The sequence below is a fragment of the Lynx canadensis genome, chromosome E2 (genome assembly GCF_007474595.2).
Source record: "Lynx canadensis isolate LIC74 chromosome E2, mLynCan4.pri.v2, whole genome shotgun sequence".
Lineage (NCBI taxonomy): Eukaryota > Metazoa > Chordata > Mammalia > Carnivora > Felidae > Lynx > Lynx canadensis.
The window spans coordinates 23794611-23809263 of NC_044317.1; the positions used below are offsets into that span (position 1 = coordinate 23794611).

The 14653-nt window shown below is 35.4% G+C and overlaps 1 protein-coding gene across 1 annotated transcript in view; it reads left to right on the forward strand.

The window, feature by feature from the left end:
- CDH8 (cadherin 8) overlaps positions 1 to 14653 on the forward strand; it is a 367090-nt gene that overhangs the window by 305507 nt on the left and 46930 nt on the right. Inside the window, 1 exon segment of the mRNA XM_030299517.1 lies at positions 6404 to 6521. Within this exon segment, the coding sequence (XP_030155377.1) occupies positions 6404 to 6521 (118 nt within the window).

Consider the following 14653-nt stretch of genomic DNA (forward strand, 5'->3'; position numbering starts at 1 on the left):
GTGTGTGTGTGCGCGTGTGTGTGTGGTTTACTTAATAAGGTCGTGGAGCACTGACACTGAATTAAACCAAGTTCAACAACATTCCTTTCTTCTTTTGTTTAACTCTAAGATTCCCTTCATTTATAAATACATATGAATCATGAGAAGGCTATATGGTCTTTGCCATTTAGCAAACATAGCTGATTATAAAATCTTTCAAATTTCCTTCAGAGAAAACTATACAACTAGTGGTAAAGGGAACCCAGTCAGGAAACAAACCTGCTCCAGGAGGATAAATAATGCCACACAGGTTCAGCCTAGGAAGTGATGCTTGCAATGTCAAGCAGGCATCAGGAAGTATTCCTGTGGAGTAGTATCATGGAAGATGGAGAGAAGAGATTGAAAAGGGACCTGAGACTTCTCAGCTATGTTAGAAACTTTGCGGTTTACCCTGCTAATGAGGTTTTCAAAGCAGAGCAAGTGATGGAATATTTTGTTAGTATTAATTCAGAGGTGCACAAAATACACATGAAATATGCAGAGTCTAGGAAAAAAGGTATGAGACACTGGAAACTCCAAACTTTGTATAAACATACTATTCAGAAGTCCTTGCTTTGTATCATTTTATCTCAACTTGGCTTCAGGAAGGGAAAGGGAGTGAAGGAAACAGAAATGGAGGAAAATATCGAAAGTTTCACAAATGGGTTTATAAAGGTACAGTCCCCAAATGTTGACCCAGAGGACGGACGACTTCACTTAGTGTTTAAAAGAAACATAGAAAATCAAATCTCTATCCTCCTGTTGTATTTTCCATAGGTCAGACTTCCAAGGTATATGTTCTGAACAGTAACCTAATGGTTTTTAAAGACAAAGATACACACACACACACACACACACACACTGGCATGGCAAAACACTCTAGATAGGAGAAGTCTTGGTAGAGATTGGATTACCATGCAAATTATAAAACAAATATCCAGTAACTACCTATTAAATATCTATGAACAGTGCTTATATTTGAACCTTATTATATACAGTTTTGAAATTATGGAGGATAATTGGGTCATTGTGCGGATTTTAATATAATTTCCCAAATTCCAATAATTCCTCTTTTTTCAATTTATCATCATTGTTATAACTTGATTTCTCTTGTGTGCATAATTTTTATTTCCAAGGACCCGTCTTTTAGGGGCTGGTTTTTAAGCTATTTTGTTTTCCTTCAGTTATAAAAAACATCGATACTCTGATAAAAGCTATGGACTTTCCCCTCCTTTATGTGCATATATAAGTAATTTCATTCAACTTTACTTTCAACTTGAGAAGATTTAAGCATGTGATGCTTATTCATGGTTCATCCTTTCCTTTCCCAAGTTTAAAACTCATGCTCTAATAAACAGAAGTTAGTATTTCAGGAAAGCTAATAGGCAGAGGAATGAATAGAAAACCAAAAATGATGCTGTGCTTTTCGCAGCACCTTTGATTTCGTCCCATTCAACTCACTTTCCATCACCTTCCAATTCACACCACCACAGAAAGACTTGCCAAGAAAAAAGAAAATTAAGTTTTGCCTGACAAAGTGACAGTGTTCTGTGATGGTAGATAGTATCTTGGCTATCAATGTTGAGTGTTCCTGGAACATAGGTGTATATTCCAGAAGCTTTTGAAAGCATTCCAAAAGATGCAAGAGAATGCAATTCTCTCTCACCTTGTCCACACTTACAAGGAACTATGATTTCTAAGTCTTCATTTTGTTGTGTGATGTGTCAGAATAAAAGGGGACCTTTATCTCAGTAAAGCAAAGCACCTGAGCAATGAGAACAAGAATGGATGAGTGCATCCTATGCACTCTCCAAAATATTGAAGGTGTAAGCCCCAACTTAACTGAAATACATGTGCAGAATGTATGAATGTCAACAAGATTTTGAGGCAGCCTGATGTATTGGGGCAGGAAGACACAAGTGGTTTGTTATCAGATATATCTGGATCAAATATTATATATCACATCTTTGATGTACTAGGGTTCCAATACATTTCTTCATACATACTTCTCAAGGTTATGTGAGAATTACTGATGAGGCCAAAATAGCTGACATCATCCGTTCATTCATTCATTTTTTCATTTAGGCAATATGTATTAAATAGTTATCATGTGGTGTTCTTACAACAGTGAAGGGGGTAAAAATCCAACTCATTGTATATAATCATGCTTGGTACCTAAGAACAAATCAATGAATAATATCTACAGAATCTTATATTGCATTTCTAATGGATCCCATGACAGTTTTATGGTTGCAAACAGATCAGATCATCCAAAATGTATCTGTTGGATGCTTGCTTTTCAAAAATTAATAATGACAGTGATACCTCAGTCATTAAATATTTTTGAAGTAAGGTAAAATAGTCTTACGTAAAGTTTAATCAACTCTGCTAATAAAAACAATATAAGTTGGGTTAAGTGTTGATAAACAACAAATTGTTTTTTAATAAAACAGAAATATGATATGGCCCCATAATTCTCAAAATTTTTCTTTTTTTAGTTTCATTTCTTAGAAAGGTCATTTCATTTCAAATTAGTAATCTCAAGAAATAGAACAAAGTCTGCTCCCATAGAATTCCAAGTATGGCCTTGAAATTCATCTCCTTATCCCAACATTCCAGATATACTTTGTTTTTCTAATAAATCTATTTATCTATCCATCTCCTATATATAGATATTACCTATCTATATCTATATAGATATATAAAATTTCAGCTTCCTTTAAAATTAATCCACAATAAATCATCAGACATTAGATTTTTTTCAATTGCATCTTAACTTTACTGGTAGAAAGGAAAAATATTTAAACCGAATGTTATATATGTACTCCTAAAAATCTGTGACCTCTCCAGAAATTTTCAATTATCTAAAAGGTAATTGACGTTGTAGTAGCACACTGGGGGAACGTGTGTGGTTTTCATTTTCCAGCTAGTCAGTGTGCCTATAAAATCTGCTTATGTGGAGTTGCACTGCCTTGAATAAATCTATTCTTTTCTTTCTATTGTTTAAAGCTGAGTGTATTCAGATGTTATTACATCAGTGAAAATTTCAGCCTTTTAGATAGGGGTATCTTAACGCATTTAAATAGTATAAAGTCCTTCAAGTGATTTACCGGGTGTCTACTTTTAGAGAAAATGTCTAGACAGTAGCTATCTACATTAAGATAAAATGAAGTGTCAAAAATGGTTTAAACCAAATTCCTAAGTGTAGTCAGTTCATGGGATATTTGGAAGTTGATTTAAAGATTCACCACTTCTGGGGCAGCTGGGTGGCTCAGTCCATTGAGCATCTGACTTTTGGTTTCAGCTAAGGTCATGATTCCAGGTCATAGGATTGAGACCCTGTCTGGCTCTGCCTGAGCATGGGGCCTGCTTAAGATTCTCTCTCCCTCTCTCTCTCTCTCTCTCTCTCTGCCCCTCTCCCCTGCTTTGTGCTTTCTCTCTCACTCTCAAATGAAATTTAAAAATAAAAAATATAAAGATTCACCATTTCATCATTATTTCCCCAACATATCAAGCACTGAGCTTGATGTTAGCTTAATAATACAAACTCCCCTAGGGGCGCCTGGGTGGCTTGGTCGGTTAAGCATCCAACTTTGGCTCAGGTCATGATCTTATGATCTGTGAGTTCGAGCCCCGCGTCGGGCTCTGTGCTGACAGCTCAGAGCCTGGAGCCTGTTTCGGATTCTGTGTCTCCCTCTCTGTCTGCCCCTCCCCTGTTCATGCTCTGTCTCTGTCTCAAAAATAAATACACGTTAAAAAAATTAAAAAAAAATAATACAAACTCCCCTAATGAGTAATAATAAGAGAATTGTAAACACCAATCTTCTCCCTTGGCTGAAAACAGTCCATCTCAGACTTAAGCATGCATCAGAATCACCTGGAAGACTGTTTAAAATGCCTCACCCCAAGCCTTTCTGGTTCAGTAGGCTCAAGAAATTCTATGTCTAGTTTCTGGCTTAAATACATCGTGGAAAAAAACATATTCATTGCAGGTATAATGTTTAGACCAAACTTCTGAGATATGGCATGACAGGTAATTATATTCCTTTACTTCAGGTAAGCTAAATTATTGCATCTTTTATTTTGGTTGTGGCGGCTTAACTAATGAAATAACTCATGTAGATCTACTTGCCAGCATGTATGAGTCTTTTTCATGCAGATTACTTAGAAATATTAGGAAGGGTATTATTACAGGAGCTCTATCCACTAACTACACTACAGAATGCATTTAGTCGTGAATGATTTTCACCACAGGATATCAAAAAGTCTTTTCATTTGCTCTTCTTCACTTATGCTCACACACTTTAAAAGTTAGTTTTTCAACTGGTGCACCTGGACATAGGAATACTTTTGAAACAAAATTGGGTAAATGGAGAAGGGAATACTACCTATATTCACGGATAACTTTCCCCCTCACTGTTCTTTATAACTGCTTAGAAGAAGGTTCTTGTCAAATTCTTCCCTTACATATGTGTACATGTAGGCTAGTCATAAAAGACTTACTTGTGTTCCCCAGATTTTCCCCTTGGATTTCCATTCTTTCATTTTTTATAAAACTGGAGGCCCAGGGCATCTCTCTGCACTTAAATGTCAGGGAAAACATGCTAGGTGTTCAAATAGAGTGAATATAATTATATTCCCATCTAATCTGATAAGGTTAGGGAACTGTGTGGTAACATCAAAGCCATTACATTTATCATGGGGCTATGTCATGAATAAATGGTACTGACCCTAATAAAAAAAATGATAAAAAAAAAAAAAAGGATGATGACTGACATTCATTGAACATTCACTAGGAACCAGATACTATATTAAGAGATTCACATGAATTTATATCAATTGCCAAAACAGCTCTATGAGAAAGGCACTTTTTATTTGTCATTTTAGAATACATGGAAACTGAGTTTCAGAAAGACTAAAGTAACTCCCTCAGTGTCACAATGACGAGAAGGTAAAACTATGGCTTCTATCAAGGCTGCTCAATTTCAGAGTCCATCACTTTGATGACTACCTCACTGTCTTAATCCTGAGTTATATTTTGTGCTATTTTTTTGTTATCTTATTATTCAAACTAAGTACACTGATAAGACATTTTACAAGATCCTTAACAAAAGGAAAACCCCTACCAGGTAAGAATATGTCCCATTTTTAAAATGGAGAAATGAAAGCTGAGAGGGGTTATTTCCTTTATGTCTTAACCTTAACGTACTGTTCATCATATAGTATGCACAAAAGTCATAGATGCTCACAGTTGTGGTTCTCACACTCATTTAGGCGATAAGTCACTAGGCAAGGATATCCTTTTCTCAGAAAGAAATGATCCATTTTTTCATCTATAAGTAAATTGGTAAAGTTGAATGGGACCTAAATTCAAACAGACCTAATATATTAGGCATCATCATTATATTCTCTAAATTTCACAAACCTTACAGCATTTCCCTGTTAATTCTTCTTATGGTAAATCTGATGTCGCCTTGACTGTCATGCTTTACAGGCATTTTTTTTTTTTTTTTGTAGAAATTATGTCGTAGTTATTTACAATGGTAGTGTAAGCTATCATTTTTACTACATTAACTACTGCCCGGTGTTTCATATTGAAGTGATTAATATCACAGAATCATTAATATGAATTATTAAGCTGATTCTCTGACATCTTAAGAAACAACTTAGCACTAAGTTAATGCAGCTTTGCAAATGAAATAAGCACATTCAACCGGCACCAATTCCAAGTGTGTGTATCTATCCAAACAGCTCTGCACAGTGGTAATTCTCCTAATCCCTATAATTTATTCATCTCAGGATACACTCCAAAGCATTGTTTGCATGTGTTATCCACTAGCTTTAAAAACAGTATTCATTATTGGGAGGGAACAGATGCAACTCCTCAGAAAGGTTTGTTGCAGTGATGTTTGTGCCGAGGAACATTCTATTTGGCAAACATATGTAACCTGATAAGCAAAATAAAAGAGGAGTTTTGAGGATTCACGATTTAAGTTCTTTACTTCCACAATCCTCCCAAGAGCCACACTACAATCACTGTAACAATTCCAAATCTCATTCTAGATGCCCGTGTATATTCAAATTGGAAAGAAACCTGTAATTACCCAGTGGAATTTTCAAATACCCTTAAATTTGCTACTTTGAGCCACAGACACCAAATGGACACAAATGAACATTAATGTTCATCAATTTATCAAAGCTGAGGTTTTAAAGTGATAAATGTTTCTCCTTGTTCTTGGCACAAACCATCCACAGCAACTCAGAAAAGTGAAAAAAAAATCGTTGGACCAAATATCAGTCAACTAAGAGATGTCACTCAGCTTTTAAAGGCAGTATAAGCCCTCTGATGTCATCAATGATGCTGACGTCGGGTTTTATGTTACAGGTCATTCAAACAGTGAGTGCCATGGACAAAGATGATCCCAAAAATGGACATTATTTCTTATACAGTCTTCTTCCAGAAATGGTCAACAATCCGAATTTTACCATCAAGAAAAATGAAGGTAAATCCATTAGCCTTATGAAACAGGGTGGAACATAAATTGGAAAATAGGATGTGATTTCATAATTTGACTGAAAATATCAATAAAATAATTTTTGCTCACCCATGAGCAATTGAAACTTAGCTTATCAGCCTAATGGCTTGGTAATTACATCACTTCTTCCTTCCAATATTGAAACAATAGATAAGAAAGCTGTTAATGTGAAAGTTAATTTTATCCCAGGGAATACCTCAATCACCTTACTTTCAAGAATGAACAGTAAGATTTAACCTCTGGGAAAGTTCCAGGAATTTGAGATACTGAGATATCTGTTAGAGAAGGAACTGGCTTATACTTCACAGTTGCTAAGTTTTATTTGAATGTTTACCAAGTCTTTAGGGAAAGCCTATCCTAATTTTGCCTGGTTTGTGGGTACACATTAGAGGTATTTGTTTAAGCCTGTACCAACTTTGATAATAGCAGTTGGATCAGGAAATCCTTCTTGAAGGACACTCCTTATCAGTATTATTGTGGAGGTAATATAAACTGATTTTATTGTTAAGTCTTTCACTCATGGAGAACATTTAATCCACTTCATTATTTCTTGAGAACTAAGTTTGGATTACTGTTTTCCCTAACTATTATCTATTACATACGAAGGTTATAGATCTATTTTTTTAAGTCCATCTCATCTGTACATTTTTGTTTCCTAATCTGCTGTATATGTAACAAGCATTTTTTGCTGTTGATTTTGGCTCAGGTATATTTAAAACTTAGTTTTGGCTGTTTTGGAATGATTAGCAAAATAAATGTATTGTCTTAAGCTGTTTTCTGGCTTTACTGTAGGCATTTGTTTGGATTTCTGAATGGTCTCTATAAAAACTATACTCAGAAGAGTCAAATTTAGTTCATGACATTTGGGTAATTTGCTATGTTGTGTTTCAAGGAGGGAGTGAATTTTGACGACATTTCCTTCATGAAATAAAACATTTTATGGCTCTTGTTAAGTATATTATGGCCCCACCTTTTAACATGATGCTCCTTACTTAGTTCTTTGGGGATGCTTTGATAAATGTAAGTGCAACACAAAAAATGAAATGGATAAGTCCTTATACAGATATTCCTCATGTAGCTGGCCTTCACTATTATAAACACGAAGGAGACGAAATCCTGTTCTTTCTCCTTAGTAATGGAGTACTCCTGTGTTAACCTTCCCTAATTAGGAACTGTAATCCATGTACATTGTCTTTGTTTTTCAGTTATCAAGATTTCTTTTTTATGAAAGTCACACGAATGTGGCTAAGATGAAAGCCAAACAGAAATCCCAAGCTGAGCTAAACGTCTGTGTATACGTGTGGTCCATGCTCACTTTGATTGTGAGCTAATAGGTATCAGTCATTATTTTTGCATATGAAATGCCCTCCATTTAAAAATTCTCTGTGAAGAAATATTTTCCCTTCCCAAAGGTTTTGAGCTTTTTGGCATATTCTGGGCATGCAATTTCAAGATATGCCTGTCATATAAGTACAGCCCGTCAAAGGCACCACATAAACATATTGCAAAGGAATGAGAGGCTGTTTGGGGTGCCAAGGAAAGTGCAGTTTCGTACTGTATTTGTTTGTACCCTAAATCTTTTAAAGAGGGGATTTTGGTCTGACAGTGAATGAATTTCATGTGTTTTCTCTGAATTTTGGAAGCAGTAAGAAGTCAAATTTGCGCAATTAAGTAACCTCTTTCACCCTATCACACATTTCAATAAGCCCTTTAACAGAATATTTTAAAAGCATGTATATTATATGTTTTACTTTGAAACTAGAACATGGAAGTTACACTTTTTATTTATGTCACAGAATTGTGTGTGTGTGAAATAACTGAAAAAATTTTACAAAGATTCCAGGTGTTATGAATATTTTGTGCAAAGACCACTCTGTGCTACAATGGTTCCATTTAAATTGTGCGTTTATTTTGCCAAAAGTGACCATATAATTTATTTTTCCAATTGGGGCATTTTTTTAAAGTGAAAGGGGTTGCTATTTATATTTGTTCCTGAAAAAAAAAAACAAAAAAAACAAACATAAACCAGGATTGTATTGTGGAAATCAGGATATATGTTCACTGTGATTTTGGATTTAGGATCCAAATATTCAACTTCTCCGTAGAGTAAATCATGAGCTCACTAGTTTTTCGAACAGATATGTATAATTTATACTCTATCTTCCTTTTCCTAGATCAGAAATTCACAAGTTTTGCTACATAGACCACTGCCTTATTGGCATCTGGATAGTTACTATAAAAATAGGGTTGGGGGAGATGGTCCCTTCTTCACATGTAGAAACAATCAAAGTAATGGAAAAAAAGTTGTCAGATTTAAAATTATGGGAATAAATAAGTAAATAGATAAATCAGTATTTTGTTAGTCTATTACCCATTCCCTGTTAATGATAAGACAATACAAGCACAATTGAAAAATCCAAATACTAGACATTATTTATTTTTAAACTATGGTATGTTTTATGTTTTAAGATGGAGAAAATCAAATGGTATAATCATATTTAGGATTGTTTTTTTTCTTCATAAAATGGACTTTAACATGGTCATTAACTGATGTTTCTCCACTGATAGTGTCATGATTTATGAGTCCCAGCCCAACAGATGAAGGTTAATATTTTGAGAGATCTAGTATATCCAAATTTATAATTGATGGCCAGATGATTTCCTTATTTAATCAGATATTTATGGGTGATGGTTTTAGTATTTTGCATTTTCTAAGGAAATTGTAGCCACGTCTTTCAACTTGAAGTTAATGTGACCTTTCCCCTCCCTTGTATAGATTGGTCCTTCTGCAATTTTCAGCTGACTAATTCATAATCAAAGACAAAAAAAGATCAAAATTAGCTGTCTCCTATCTCCTACACAGTTGGGTGATTCCACAAATAATTCTCTTTCTGAATATATGAGATTCATATTTCATCCAGATTAGGAAAACAACTTTAAATACCCATAAAGGTGAAAGCAAACGTCAAAAATATGATGAGTCACATCATATATGTATCACATATATACACCGATCATAGCACCTCACATTGTCTGAATAATACGGCCCAGACATTGGTTTCCCCATCTTCCAGTTGGGTGAATTTAGAAACAAATTGAGTTTTTTGCTGACACATTGCAGTACTGGCCTCCATTCTAACCATGAAAATGGAAGATACGCAACAATTCAATATAACAAGACATGGAAGATAAATGGACCTTTCACAGATACAGAAATATCTTGGTTGCAGAAAATTTCAGGTCTGCCAGGATCATGGTCTTCTCCAGCCTGCACATTGTAGTTAAAAGATTTGATTGGAATTGCCAGAAAGCAGTCTGGAAAAATGGGAGTCTTCATGTTTTGTACTGAAATATTTGAATCATGTGTATACAGAAATGAGGAAAACCGCAAACAGGACAGTATAAAAAGGAAAGAAGCAGACAATAAACTTGGCCTTGATTACACTTTGGTTAGGCTTCAGAAAAGGCAGCAGGGGAACCAGAGTACCTGATGATACTAACATTTGTTTCTCTTCTTGGTATTTCCTTTTGACCCAAATCCTACTGATAAGCACCTCACTCCCCAGGTATAATTGTGATAATTAATTTGGATAATGTTGATGCTGACTGGAGCTTTGGATAAATGCACCTGGTAATCTCAATGTCCAAAACATGGTTCCCTGTTTAGAATGCATTTCATGCTTTGTTTTGTGGGGTTTCCATCTCAATTGATTGACTGGTTTCAAGCAATATGTGTTTTATGTCTTTTTATCCTCTAGAAGCACCCCTTGTAAGAATACAGACTACAGGCTGATAATTTCAAGCCATACTTTCCTCATCTGTAATACCAGGATAACAATACCTATTCACCCCACAGGTGTGCTGTGGTAGATATGTGTAACCAAGGTCTTAGACAGCTCTTAGCACAATGTCTGGCGCATAAAACAAAAAAAAACAAAAACAAAAAAAAAACAAAAAAAAACCTTCATCAGTAAATGGGACAAGATCCTTATAAGATTAATCTATTAATTCTTAAATTCCTATGCTATGTCCCATCTCCTCTGGCTTATCATTCTCAACCAGCCCCTTGGCAGCTTTAACTCTGTTAATTTTCGAATATTGTACAGTAATTGTGAAAGTGGCCTCATTGGTAGTTGTGAAAACCTTCATCCTTACTAGAACACATTACGAGAAATCTGCTTAGTAATGTACTGCAATCTAAATGATATAATAGAAAGATAAAAGAAAAAAAAGGAGGAGGAGGAGGAGAAGGTAGGGAAATAATTAAAATATTTACCAGCCTTGGAAATAGCTGCAGGGTTCTTGGACCTGTTTTTGAATATAAAGGCTTTTCTTTCTTTCTCCTGTGCCAAAATGAAACTCAGCTTTCTCCACACAATAGCTGACCCCATCTTCCAACTTGATGGGATTACTTTTCATTTTAGCATATCAAGTTGTTTTAAATACCCACAACCTCCTAATACAAATACCCTGTGGAATCATTTTGCACAGGCTGGAAGATTAAAGGCAACATTCCTTTGCTTTTTTGAAGAATGTCAACTTATCTCACGTTCCTCTCACCGCAAAACTGAAATTTGCTGCCTAAAGGTGTAAGTGGATTTCCCTGATCCCAGGCCAGCCAGAGCTGGCCCTCTGTCCTCCATCTTTACTCAGGCTGAATCCTCACACATGTCTCTGCTGTATTCAGAACGGAGGTGTTGAGACAAACAGAGGCCCTCCTCTTTCTCTTCAAGCCACTTGTACCCCTATCCAGGCAGAACTGGACTTGAAAGGTCTTCCTGAAGATCCAGAGCAAAGAGGGCCCCTTTGTAATACAGGTGTCCTTTTCTGGCCACCTCAGGCCCTCATGGAATTCTTCCATTACCTCAGGCTGCTTTGAAGCTAAGATAGGACTTTCCAAAATAACATCTTTCCTCATGTGGCCTTTACAAAAGCCTCCGTCCCTCAGCCACTGCAGATCCATTCTTAACAGGTTTCCCAGGCAACCATACCTAAGCAACAAGTGAAAACCCTGTGCTTGTATGAGTGCGATAATGAATACCTATATATGCATGTTTGCAGTATGGGGACCCTGTCTATGCTGCTCACAGAGAGGAATTTTCCACAGCACTTACACAGCACCAAACATTGACAGAGGTCTTTTCCATATAAGGTATCGGTTCTGATCCACGTGAAGCACGGTACTTCTTGTCAATGTTGAATGGTAAAAGGTAGTACTCAATTTGCATGAAACAGGAGGCCCAAGTGGGATCCCAAATATGCAGAACAGCATTATGCATACATGATCCAAAAGGCTTCTGCTTCAGTAATTCATAATTTATTGTTTATGCTTCTAGCAATGTTCCGTTGATAAAAAGCCATTTATGTTTCATTTTGTCGTCTAAACTGTAATTAAGGATGATGTGCAAGCTCAGAAAAATAGATAACAGATCTCTACTTCCACTTTCCAAGTTGCATATGATTGTAGAGTTGGGTTCAGAAAACTAGATTTTCTTTTCTTAAGTAGTTTTAATAAAATTCTTGTTATTTTGTATAGTCTCCATATCTTTTTGGTTTGTTTTTCTCTTTTAAATCATAATACAAGAGTGCTTTCAGAAGTTGAGAATTTCCTCTGCATATACTGAAAATCCTAAAAGTATTGCTCTACTCAGAGATAGCACTGCTCCGTATCTGTTCTTTAGTGTATATTGTGGGAGACAATTGAATTCTGAGATTACTGACTACCAGGAACATAATTTAGATACACGGCATAGACTCACAAGTGTGGTTGTCCACATGCTATTCAAAGTTATAAACTGATTAAGAGTGTCATAGTTTGCTAAATCATATCTGATCTGGATAGAGCATTCTAATTCAGAAAAAAATAATTTTAATGTTTATGTACTTTATTTATTTTGAGAGACAGCATAAGCTGGGGAGGGGCAGAGACAGGGGGGAGAGAGAGAGAATCCCAGGCTCGTACCCACAAACTGTGAGATCATGACCTGAGCCGAAATCAAGAGTCAGACATTTAACCTGCTAAACCACCCAGGCATCCCTCTAATTCTGAAAATTTTTGAAAGAGAGAAACCAAGAGATAAATTGTACATGCTTAGTTATCTTAAAGCTATTGTAGTTACCTTAAAGATCCCTTAGGACAAATAATCTTTTTATTGAGAATTTGCTTTCTGAAACTTTTACTTCAAAAGAAAAAATAGAAAATAAGGAAATCAATCGAACATCAAGAGGAGTAGAGAGAATTACTCAGAGAAATGTTTTTTATTTATCAAATCTTGTTTGGACCACTTTCTTGTTTGTGCCATTAAAAAATAATGCTATTTACTGATTTAGAATCTGTTTACAAGCATAAACATAGGTCTTGGGATTTCGTGGGTGCCAAATAAACATGACTGTCCTTTTGGTAAGCACAAGCAAATATTAAAATTGTATGTGGAAACAAAATGAGCTGTCAGTCGATGCAAATTCTCCTTTTCTAAAAAAGTATTAAATGTAGCTGACAATCATTTTATCTCCCTTCAGCATAGAAGTTTGAATTAATTTTGAGCACTTTATAGATACAACATTAGGTATACGTGACATTCTATCTAGGGATGTGACCTGAATAACACATATCATGTGCTTTGCATCCCTTGGTTTATTAAAGTGGATACAGAAAGCAGAGAAAAAAATTTGGAAACAGTAAAGGGGGCACTCATGTAAACATTTTTAAAGTTGACTTGGGGTGAAGTAGAATGAATAGTAAAAGAGAGACCCTGTGGAATATATAAAGCACGAGCTTCATAGTTAAGAGTATTTAGCTTTGAATCCTAGCTTTTTTGATTATGATCTGTGAGAACTTCCACAAATAGATGAATAATCTCGAACCTTTATCTATAAAATGGAAATAATTATTACCCATATGTTGTTTTGAATAAGAAAATATTGATTTAATTGTTAAAAATGTGCGAAGTTCAGTGTCTGATAAATTGAAGGTACACACTCAATAAATATTAATTTCCTTTCCTTATTTCCCTTCTTTTTCTACAATTGTATGAGCCTCCTGAATCTCTCAGCCCACTGCAACAAACCCGCACCCACACCCAATGGAACAAACAAAAATATGAATAAGGAAACTAAAATAAGGCATTTGGATGGTAACTAATGATAAGCTATTTAACTGCCCCTTATTTGAGTGGCCAGTGATTGACCATGTCTGTAAACATCGGCCATAAGAAAAGCAAAGGGAGAGGAGAAATGGTAAAGACGAATTTTGGGGTAACTGAAATTTTTCTTTGAATACAATCCTCATTACCATAACATAATAGATAAAAAAAAAAGAGTACTTACAAATTGTAGGTGTCCATAGAGCTGAGTTTTCTCTCTCTAGATCCAACTGCATACATCTCTGTATACTGGCAAATGGAACATTTGAGAGTTGATAGAATGATAGATTGTTTTATCTTGGAGCACCTTAGTAAAAAAGAAAAAGAAAAAGAAAAAAGAAAAGAAAATACAGATTAGGAAGATCTTAAATGTTCAATATGGAATGTCAAATACATTTTAAAAACTCAGTGATAGTGTACATTTAAAAAAGGCAATGATGAAGAATATCTCTCTCCCCAATTTTATTATCCACCACTCTCTCCCTTCTACCTTGTTCTTATCCTCTATATTCCTTATGCATCCTTGAACATGCAAAACCAATGATGCTTTTTAAATGCACTCTCCCTTCCCTTTATCTGGAATACACATCTACTGCTCCCTCCATTTTCTATCTAGCTAATTTCCAATCATTCATAAGAATTCAGGTTACCCCCATCTGTGAGCAGAACAAGGGAATGTTTAACAGTTGCTGTAAGTTTTTTTTTTCCTTTGCTTTTCTCTGCAGGACAGTGTGGTAACTGCTAGGGTGGGCACATGAGTCAAAGAATGTCTCCCCCATTATCCTCTGAGGTTATTAATAAGAGAGTATATCTTTATTCACTCATTCATTCAATACCTATTTATTTAGTGTCTACCATGTGCTAGGCACTGCCTTGGAATTGAAAACAAACCAGGGAATTAAATAGGCATTGTTTTGGTCCTCCTGTACAGTGTATTTTTGTTCTCACAACTCAATC